General features: G+C 53.5%; 4 protein-coding genes across 4 annotated transcripts in view; 2 read left to right on the forward strand and 2 right to left on the reverse strand.

Moving 5' to 3' along the window:
- ENH_00048470 (hypothetical protein, conserved) overlaps nucleotides 1-174 on the forward strand; it is a gene marked incomplete at both ends in the record, with an annotated part of 2,795 nt that extends 2,621 nt beyond the window's left edge. Inside the window, one exon of the mRNA XM_013585592.1 lies at nucleotides 1-174. This exon is cut by the window's left edge and continues 856 nt beyond it. Coding sequence (XP_013441046.1) covers nucleotides 1-174 — 174 coding nt within the window.
- A 1,208-nt stretch (nucleotides 175-1,382) lies between these two features.
- On the forward strand, nucleotides 1,383-2,829 carry ENH_00048480 (RNA binding protein, putative; the record flags this gene model as incomplete). The annotated part of the gene is made up of 5 exons (XM_013585593.1): nucleotides 1,383-1,626; nucleotides 1,751-1,795; nucleotides 2,032-2,125; nucleotides 2,366-2,479; nucleotides 2,688-2,829. 5 exons carry the CDS (start codon nucleotides 1,383-1,385, stop codon nucleotides 2,827-2,829), a joined length of 639 nt encoding a protein of 212 aa, XP_013441047.1.
- Nucleotides 2,830-4,604: 1,775 nt separating this feature from the next.
- On the reverse strand, nucleotides 4,605-7,741 carry ENH_00048490 (hypothetical protein, conserved; the record flags this gene model as incomplete). Its single annotated transcript, XM_013585594.1, has 4 exons — nucleotides 4,605-6,272; nucleotides 6,726-6,857; nucleotides 7,088-7,138; nucleotides 7,577-7,741. The coding sequence occupies 4 exons, from the start codon at nucleotides 7,739-7,741 to the stop codon at nucleotides 4,605-4,607; spliced, it is 2,016 nt and encodes a 671-aa protein (XP_013441048.1).
- A 237-nt stretch (nucleotides 7,742-7,978) lies between these two features.
- Nucleotides 7,979-10,000, reverse strand: part of ENH_00048500 (hypothetical protein) — a gene marked incomplete at both ends in the record, with an annotated part of 2,027 nt that continues 5 nt past the window's right edge. Inside the window, 2 exons of the mRNA XM_013585595.1 lie at nucleotides 7,979-8,424; nucleotides 9,990-10,000. The exon at nucleotides 9,990-10,000 is cut by the window's right edge and continues 5 nt beyond it. Of these exons, the coding sequence (XP_013441049.1) occupies nucleotides 7,979-8,424; nucleotides 9,990-10,000 (457 nt within the window). The remainder of the gene's footprint in view (nucleotides 8,425-9,989) is intronic.

The following is a 10,000-nucleotide window of genomic DNA, read 5'->3' on the forward strand; positions in this document are numbered from 1 at the left end:
GCAGCAAACGCAGCAGCAACTGCTGCAGCTGCCGCTGCACCAGCGCCTTCGAGCACACCGCAGCAGCAGCAGCAGCAGCAGCAGCAGCAGTGGAGAGCAAAACCGCAGCAGCAGCAGCAGCAGCAGAGGAGTGAAGCTTTCTGGGCAGAACAGCAAAAGCGGCCAGCAGGTTGAGGAATCTGCAACAGCAGCAACAGCAGCTGTCGCAGCTGCGGCAACAGCAGCAGCTGCAACAGCAGCAGCCGCAACAGCAGCAGCTGCAACAGCAGCAGCTGCAACAGCAGCTGCAGCAGCAGCTGTAGCAGCGCAACCTTACTTCTGCTGTAGCTAGTGCTGACGTAGCGGTTTTCAACCGAGCAGCAGCTGCAGCAGCTGCAGCTGCAGCAGCAGCAGCTGCAGCAGCAGCAGCTGCAGCAGCAGCAGCTGCAGCAGCAGCAGCTGCAGCAGCAGTGCTGCAGCAGCAGCAGCAGCTGCAGCAGCTGCAGCAGCAGCTGCAGCAGCAGCTGCAGCAGCAGCTGCAGCAGCTCCAGTTAGCTGAAGCAGCGTTGCTGCTGCTGTCCCATATTAGCAGCACAGGCCTTCAACAGCAGCTTTGAGCGCCCTTCTGAACAGCAGCAACTGCAGCAGCAGCAGCTGCGGCTGCTGCAGCAGCAGCTGCGGCTGCTGCAGCAGCAGCAGCAGCCCCCGTGTGTGCACGCTAGTTCGTTTTTCCCCCCTTTTTGCTCCCTAAACCCTAAACCCTAGAGTCTGAAAGAGCGAGTTTGGTTGTCTTGCTGCGCCGGCAAACCCTAAACCCTAAACCCTCGCTCCGGCGCTGCAGACATGCGTGGGGGCAAGTTGGCGTTAGGGTTTCAGCTGTGGGGCCGCGGAATTAGGGTTTAGGGTTTGGGGTTTAGCGTTTAACATTTAGGGTTTAAGGTATGCTGCTCGCAGCAGCAGCATGCAAAGGTGCAGCGCTTGAGGCCTTGCTGCTGCTGCTGCTGCTGCTGCTGCTGCTGCTGCTGCTGCTGGGCCTGCATGCGGTGCCCCTGACGCGTCGTGGGAACCCTAAACCCTAAACCCTAAACCCTAAATGCCAAGTTGGAAACCCAGAGGGTTATTGTAGTTTGTGCTGCCGACAGCCACTAGTTGCTGCTTCTCCCTCGCTATCCTCTCTCAGGGCTCCGGGCCTGCTGCTGCTGCTGCTGCTGCTGCTGCTGCTGCTGCTGCTGCTCGGCGTGCTGCTGCAGCAGCAGGGTTTTGGCCTTTGCAAACTTCTTTACCGCAGCTGCTGCAGCTGGCGGCGCTTCGTGCCGCTGCCCTGAACTCTTTAGACCCTAAACCCTAGACCCTAAACCCTAAACCCTAAACCCTAAGCCGTAAACCCTAAACCCTAATCCGCAATGACAGATCGACACAGCGAGTCGGTTAAGGAGAAACTCTCTCTTAGCCTGGACGAGATAATTGCGCTGAACAACAAGCAGCAGAAGCAGCAGCAGCAGAAGCAACAGAAGCAGCAGCAGCAGCAGCAGCAGCAGCAGCAAGCAGCAGCAGGCCCCCAAAGACGCAGACGCAACAACTCTGCTGCTGCTGCTGCAGCACCATATGCACAACGGGGCCCCCGTCAACCCTATTTTCACAATGGAAGTACGAGTGCCCCTACAGCAGCAACAGCAGCAGCAGCAGCAGCAGCAGCAGCAGCAATGGCAGCAGCAGCAGCAGCAGCAGAATTTAGCTCTTCCTTCTTAGCGCTGTGCTTTTTCTGCTGCAGTACCGGCGGTGGGATACTCTGTGAAGGTCTTGGGCCTGCCAGTTGGTTAGCGAAGGATTAGGGTTTAGGGTTTAGGGTTTAGGGTTTAGGGTTTAGGGTTTCGGGTTTCGCCCTCTCACTCCGGGTTCAGCAGGGTTTGGGGTTTGGGATTTGCGAGTTTGACATCAGGGTTCAGGGTTTTGACAACAGAGGCAAGGCCTAAGAGGGTTCGGGACTAGTGTGTAGGGTTTAGGGTTTAGGGTTTAGGGTTTAGGGTTTAGGGTTTAGGGTTTGCGTTCCAGGTCTGCCATGGCCTCGACTGGAGGGAATGCTGCGAAGGGCCTTTGGGCACTGCGGTGCCATCATAGCAGTCGTTCCGCGGCGAGACGGAGAGGCGTGAGGGTTTAGGGTTTAGGGTTTAGGGTTTAGGGTTTAGGGTTTGGGGTTTGCGTCGCTGATGCGCGGGGCTCTGATGCTTATTCCGGCGTAGCTGCGCCTTTGTGGGGGTTTAGGGTTTGGGGTTTAGGGTTGACCTTTTGCTTCTTCCCTTTGAAGACCCTGGCCTCGCTCCGAGGGTTTAGGGTTTAGGGTTTAGGGTTTAGGGTTTAGGGTTTAGGGTTTAGGGTTTGCGTGCAGCTGGATCCAGTTTGCTGACGTCTCGGCCTGCAGAGTGGCTCTAGCGGAAATGCAGAGCGCCAAAATTGGGGGACAGACAGTCACTGTAGAGAGGGTTGGTGTCGAGGGTTTAGGGTTTAGGGTTTAGGGTTTAGGGTTTAGGGTTTAGGGTTTGAGGTTTGGGGCCTGCGCCGGAGAAGACGGCTTGTGGACTGGCACTTTCGGCAGCCCGCAAGGAGCTTGGCTTCGTTGCAGCCTCGGTTTTCACTAGGGTTTAGGGTTTAGGGTTTAGGGTTTGTGGTTTAGGGTTTAGGGTTTAGGGTTTGTTTGTTGAACTGTTCAGGGCAACAGAGTCGCGACAGGCGCTGCTGCTGCTGCTGCTGTGGGGGCCCCCTGGGGGGTTCAGGGGGCCCTGTGGGGCAGGGGGCCCCCCCCTCCTTATAGCTATCCTGCTGCTGCTGCTGCTGCTGCTGCTGCTGCTGTAAACCCTCTTGCTGCAGCGCCATTTCTTGCTGCTAGGGAGCAGCAGCAGCCGGTGACTCCCGCCGGCCCTTCGGTGCGCCAAACCCTAAACCCTAAACCCTAAACCCTAGCCAAACCCTAGACCGCGAACTATCCACTGAACAACCCTCTCAGCACCCTCGCCTAAACCCTAAACCCTAAACCCTAAACCCTCATTGTGCTGCTTCATTCTTGTGTTTTCTCGGGCTGTTGATGACAATTTTTAATTAAATAAATTGTTTGAAAGTAAATAAACTGTTCAGCCGAGAAAGGGTTTGAACTCGTGGGCCCCTGCTGCTGCTGCTGCAGCAGGAGCTGCTGCTGCTGCAGCAGCTGCTGCTGCTGCAGCAGGAGCTGCTGCTGCAGCAGCTGCTGCTGCTGGGTCGGCCTTGAGTGTCCTTCAGGGCTGGGGTTTAGCGTTCGAAGTCCTCGGGTTTAGGGTTTAGGGTTTAGAGCCTTGTTGAATCCCGTGTGTGTCGTGTTGACCTTGGCCCGAGGGTTTAGGGTTCAGGGTTTAGACTTCATGGTTCAGGGTTTAGGGTTTAGGGTTCAAGCCTCAGGGTTTAGGGTTTAGGGTCCAGGGTTCAGTGTTCAGTGTTCAGTGTTTAGGGTTTAGGGTCCAGGGTCCAGGGTTTAGGGTTTAGGGTTTAGGGTTTAGGGTTTAGGGTTTAGGGTTTAGGGTTTAGGGTTTGTTTCGTCAGGGTTCGACGGTGGTGGTGTCGAACGTGCCAGTGGACCTGACAGCAGCAGAAATAAGTGGAGCTTTTAATTGTGTGGGAGAAGTGAGTGGTTGTGATTTGCTGCTGGACAGTTCGGGTGTACATACAGCTCGTGCTGCAGTCACCTTTGCCCGCAGAAGTGCTGCAGCAGAAGCTGTCCGCCGCTTCGACGGCGGCGACCTCAACGGACACGTCATCCGCGTCTTCCTCGAGTTGCAGCAGCAGCAGCAGCAGCAGCAGCAGCAGCAGCAGCAGCAGCAGCAGCAGCAGCAGCAGCAGCAGCGGCGGCGGCGGCGGTGGCGGCGGCGGCGGAGGAGGAGGCGGCGGGGGTGCAGCAGGAGCCGCAGCAGCAGCAGCAGCAGCAGCAGCGGGGGAGCACGCTGCGGGCGCGGGCTAGGCGGCCGAGCAGCAGCAGCAGCAGCAGCAGCAGCGGCTGCTGCTGCTGGTCTGCTGCTGCTGCTGCTGCTGCTTCTGGGAGTCAAGGCGCCCCGCGAACAGCAGCGGGGCTGCCTGCAGCAGGCGATGCACCGCAGCAGCAGCAGCAGCAGCTGCTGCTGCTGCTGCTGCTGCTGCAGGCTAAGGCGTACCCACGAGGCCGCCAGAGCCAGCAGCAATCCTCAAAAACGAATATTTCTTTTTCTTTGGCGGGTTCACGCAACAGCTCCCTCAACCATTAAGGGTTTAGGGTTTAGGGTTTAGGGTTTAGGGTTTAGCAGAGATGAGCTAAACAGCGCAAAGAGATGCTTTGAGGACCTGGGAATTCCTTAGACTGAACTAGGCTTAAACTGCAAAAAACTCCCTGTTTTAGGGTTTAGGGTTTAGGGTTTAGGGTTTAGGGTTTCCAACAGAACAAATTCAAAGTGCGGAGCGTACTGAGGTGTACGTACACCTCAAACAAAAAAACAAACATAAAACACTTTCAGGTGTATGTCCACCTAAACCTTAACCCCAAACCCTAAACCCTAAACCCTAAACCCTAGTCCGTTTCTGTGTCTTCGCGCTTTCCTGCCCCCCCGGCAGTTCCAAAGCCGCGCTAGGGTTTAGGGTTTAGGGTTTAGGGTTTGCTTTTGCTTCTTTTTCTTAAGCTTCAGCAGCTGCAGTTCTGCTGCTGCTATATTTAATTTGGCCCGCAGCATCAGCATCTCCAAAGCAGCAGCACAGAGCACGCCGGGGCCCCCAGAAGCAGCTCCTAAATGCTGCTGCTGCTGCTGCTGCTGCTGCTGCTGCTGCAGCTGCTGCTGCTGCAGCTGCTGCTGCTGCTGCTGCAGCTGAGGGGGCGGAAGCGGCAGCGGCATGCGCGGTTGCAGGCACGGCAGCGGCGTGCTGGCTGCTGCTGCTGGCGCCGCTCCAGCAGCAGCAGCAGCAGCAGCAGCAGCAGCGGCAGCAGCAGCAGCAGCAGCAGCAGGGATGCTGCTGCCGGGCTGTTTAAAGGCAAAGGCTGGAGGAAGCATGTAGTTAAGAGCTGAAGACTCTCTCTTGCTCATATCTCCTGTCCTAAGACTCTTCCCCAGACCTGCTGCTGCTGCTGCTGCTGCTGCTGCTGCGCCGAACTGCTGCTGCTGCTGCTGCTGCCTGCGGGCGCCAGCAGCAGCAGCAGCAGTTCGAGGCCCTTTGCCGCTGTCTGAAGCGTTGCTGTTGTCTTCAGAGGCAAAATCAGCATCACTGCTGCTGCTGCCGGGAGCAGCAGCAGCAGCAGCACGGCCGGGGGTGTCCTGCTGCTGCTGCTGCTGCTGCTGCTGCTGCTCTGCTGCAGCAGCAGCAGCAGCTCTGCGTCTGTGCGTGCCTTTTTCTTTTAAAAGAGAAGCAGAACCCATCAGTCTCCTCCGCAGCTGCTTCAGCTCTTCTTCTATTTTCCATTTGACTCTATCATCGTGCTGCTGCCGCTGCTCCTGGAGCTGCAGCTGCTGCTGCTGCAGCAGCTGCAGCTGCTGCTGCTGCTGCTGCACCTGGTGCAGCTGAGCAGACAGCGACTGCTGCTCCCGCAGCACTTCTTGCTGCTGCAGCTGCTGCTCGTGCTGCCGCAGTTTCAGGCTGTCTATACACTCCATGCTGGCTCTGTCTGCTGTGTCCCGCTGCTGCTGCAGCTGCTGTAGCTGCTGCTGCAGCTGCTGCAGCTGCTGCTGCTGCAGCTGCTCCAGATGCTGCTGCCACACTTGCTGCTGGTTTGCGTGCTCCTTGTACTCGGTCCAGTGCTCTTGCTGTTGCTGCTGCTGCTGCAGCTGCTGCTGTTGCTGCTGCTGCTGCTGTGCCAACAAGGCAGCAACATCAGCAGCCTGTTGCTGCTGCAGTGCAGCAGTCTCTCTTGCGAGCTGCTTCTCTTGCTGCAGCAGCTCCTGCTGCTGCCTCCCCAACTCCAGCACATCTACCAGCTCCTGCTGCAGCTGCTGCAGCGTTGCTGTTTGCTGCTCTGTCTTTTTAGCTAGCTGCTGCTGCTGCTCAGCTAGCTGCTGGTAGCTGCATCCCAAGGAACTCAACTTTTGCTGCTGCTGCTGTTGCTGCTCTTTCTGCTGCTGCTGCTCGTTTTTCAGCTCGGAATGCTGCTTCTGCTGCTGCTGCTGCAACTGCTGCTGCTGCTGCTGCAATTGCTGCTGCTGTTGCTGCAGCTGCTGCTGCAGTTGCTGCTGCAACTGCTGCACCTGTCGCAGCTGCTGCTGCAGCTGCTGCTGCTCGGACCGCAGATCGTCAGCAGCCTTTGATGTTTGTTTAGCCTGAAGCAGCAGCAGCAACAGCGAAAATAGCAGAAGTAAGAGGAGCAGCAGCAGCAGCAACAGCAGCAGCAGCACCAAGCGCAGCAGCAACAGCAGCAGCAGCAAAAGCAGCAGCAACAGCAGCAGCAGCACAAGCAGCAGCGACTATAACAGCAAATGCAAGAGTAATAGCAGTGGGACGAGCTATTGCAGAAAGGGGCGCAGTAGTAACAACAGCAGCAGCAACAGCAGCAGCAACAGCAGCAGCAACAGCAGCAGCAACAGCAGCAGCAACAGCAGCAGCAACAGCAGCAGCAACAAGTGTAGCAACAACAGCAACAGCGTTATCTTACAATTTGCTGCTGCGCAGTAGTAACAAGAGCAGCATCAACATCAGCAACAACAGCAGCAGCAACAACAGCAGCAACAGCAGCAGCAACAAGAGTCGCAGCAACAGCAACAGCGTTATCTTACAATTTGCTGCTGCGCAGTCTCCAACGCCCTTTGCTGCTGCTGTTGCTGCTGCTGCTGCTGCTGCTGCAGTTTATTTAACTCGCCAGAAAGAACAGACACAGAAGCCTGCAGCTGCTCGTTCGCCGTTTGTCTCTGAAGACACAAACCCTAAACCCTAAACCCTAAACCCTAAACCCTAAACCCTAGGCCTCTGGCTCCCAGGAGGGGTAAAAAGGCTAGTTAAAAAGCAGAAGTGAAGAGCAGCAAGAAACGGAGGTGTACATACACCCGAAGCTGCAGCAAGAAGCACTAAAAACAAAAAAGAAAAATAAAACAAAAAAATAAAAATTGAAAAATTAAAAAGAATGAAAACTGAGCCTCACCTCTTCTTTCTCTTCATTTAAATCGACTTCCTGCCGCTGCAGCGCATCCGCCTGAGCAGCAGCAGCAGCAGCAGCAGCAGCAGCAGCAGCAGCAAGAGCATCAGCAGCAGCAACAGAGTGAGCAGCGAGAAAGCAGCAGCAGCAGAAACAACGGAAGCAGTCCAGCAAAAGCAACACAAGAATCAGCTCTAGAAGCACGAGCAGCAGCAGCAGCAACAGCAGCAGCAGCAGCAGCAGCAGCAACAGCAGCAACAGCAGCAGCAACAGCAGCAGCAGCAGCAGCAGCAGCAGAACCCTCGCCACCTACCAGGCCCCCGCCCCAGCGGCCCGAGAGATAATCGTTTAACGAAGCAAATAAATAAAAATAATAAATAAATAAACAAATAAATAAATAAATAAATAAATAAATAAATAAATAAATAATTAATAAATAAATAAATAAATAATTAATTAATTAATTAATTAATTAATTAATTAATTAATTAATACCTTTTTATTTAAAGTTGTGTTTTCTGCGTAGAGACGCAGCAGCTCTTGCTCGGATATGGCGCAGCAGCTCATTTGGTTGTGCTGCTGCAGCAGCAGCAAACTATTTGCTGCTGGGTAGCTGCTGCTGCACTTGCAGTCTCTAATAATGTTGCTGCACCCACTCATCTTCAGTTTGTTGCTGCTGCTGCTGCTGCTGCTGCTGCTGCTGCTGCTGCTGTTGCTGCTGCTGTTGCTGCTGATGCTGTCACTGCTGCTGCTGCGGCTGCTGTTGGTGCTGCTGTTGGTGCTGTTTCCGTTGCTGCTGCTGCTGCTGCTGCCGTTGTTGTTGTCGTGTTGCTGCTGATGCTGCTGTTGCTGCTGCTGCTGCTGCTGCTGTTGCTGCTAGTGTTGCTGCTGATGCTGTCACTGCTGCTGCTGCGGCTGCTGTTGGTGCTGCTGTTGGTGCTGCTTCCGTTGCTGCTGCTGCTGCTGCCGTTGTTGTTGTCGTGTTGCTGCTGCTGCTGCTGTTGCTGCTGCTGCTGCTGCTGCTGCTGTTGTTGCTTTTGGTGGCAGTGGTTGTAGTGGTGGTGCTGCTATTACTGGCGTTGCTGCTGCTGATGCTGCTGCTGCTGTTGCTGTTGCTGCTGCTGCTGCTGCTGCTGCTTTTACAGTCAGTGCCGCTGCCCTTAGAGCCAGTGCTGCTGCTGCCGTCAGTGCTATTACTGTCGCTGCTGCTTCTGTTATTGATGCTGCTGCTGCTGCTATTGTAAGCGCTGCTGCTGCTGCTGTTGCTGCTGCTGCTGCTGCAGCACGTGCTGCTGCTGCTGCTGCTGCGTGCCCCCTCACGGCCTTATCCGCAGAAGCAGGTGCTGCAGACAAACAAACAAACAAATAAACAAATAAATAAATAAATAAATAAATAAATAATAAATAAATAAATTATAAATAAATAAATTAATTAATTAATTAATTAATTAATTAATAATAAATAAATAAATAAATAAATAAATAAATAAAACATTTAATGATGCTGCAAGCGTCCCTGAAGCAGCGCTGGCAGCAGCACAAAACCCTAAACCCTAAACCCTAAAGCCTAAACCCTAAAGCCTAAACCCTAAAGCTTGAAGCCTAAACCCTAAACCCTAAACCCTAATTCCTATGGAACTAAGCCAGCAATCGTCTACATTCAAAAGACAGAAAAAGCCGCTCACCACAAACAGCTAAAGGGTTTAGGGTTTAGGGTTTAGGGTTTAGGGTTTAGCGTTTAGGCCTTAGGCTTTAGAACGTACAGTCTACAGTTTAGGAATTAGGGTGAAAAGCTGGAGTTGTAGGGTTGGTTCAATGCGTTAGGGTTTAGGGTTTAGGGTTTAGGGTTTAGGGTTCAGGGTTTAGGGTTTAGGGTTTGTAGGTTCGTTGAGTTTGTTTTCCCGCATTAAATGGGAGTCTACGATTTTCGTTAGCTCACAAGTAGAGGGTGGCGAAAACCCTAAACCCTAAACCCTAAACCCTAAACCCTAAACCCTAGCGGGCAGCAGGTGGGGTCTAGGGTTTAGGGTTTAGGGTTTCCATCGGAGCGCGGTTTGCTGCTGTGAAATAAAAGACAAAACGGAAAGGGTTTTGTTTGCTGCTGCTGAGGCGAAGAGAAGTTTAAAGAGAAAACCCCAAGGGTTTAAATTCCCACATATATTCGTGCGTAGAGATGCGCTGCTGCTGCTGCTGCTGCTGCTGCTGCTGCTGCTGCGCTGCTGCTGCTGCTGCTGCTGCTGCTGTTTAAGGGCGTATTGGGGGGAGTCTGGGGTCAAAATGAAAAAAAAACAAAACTGAATTAAATGGACTTATTTGTGAAGAGGTAAAACTGCAAAAAGTCCGAACTCGCATGCACTGGCGCCCCGATTGCGCCGCCAGCAGCTAGCCACAGGGGGGGCTCCAGATATTTCATTTCTTTTCGACTTTTCGCGAAATTTTGCATTTAATTTATTTTAATTTCAAAAATTTCATTCAAAAAGATCCAAAAATATCCAAAAACCTCCAAAATCCACCCAGGGGGCCCCCCGAGCCGGCGCGGGGGCCCCCGCCGCTCCGCTCGGAGGCCCCCCGGGGGGCCCCAGCGTCAAGGGTTTAGGGTTTAGGGTTTAGGGTTTGTCTTTTCTTTATTGAACAAAACTCGACTTATTAATGAAGCAATAAAGATTTAGTCTGCTGAATTCATTTGCTTTTAAAATTGCGCATTTTCAGATCTCCAAACACATGCAATTCAATGCACAACGAGGGTTTAGGGTTTAGGGTTTAGGGTTTCGATCGCCGAGGCATCGACTGCTTCTGCTGATTTCCTTCGTTTCATTCTAAACAATTAAAATAAAGATAAATAATTTAAATAAAAGCAAACAATTAAAATATGAACAAACAACAAGCACAGATCCAGGTGTACATACACCTGACCAGGTG

This window comes from Eimeria necatrix, genomic scaffold (assembly GCF_000499385.1).
Source record: "Eimeria necatrix Houghton genomic scaffold, Enh_scaff378, whole genome shotgun sequence".
In the NCBI taxonomy this organism is placed as follows: Eukaryota; Apicomplexa; class Conoidasida; order Eucoccidiorida; family Eimeriidae; genus Eimeria; species Eimeria necatrix.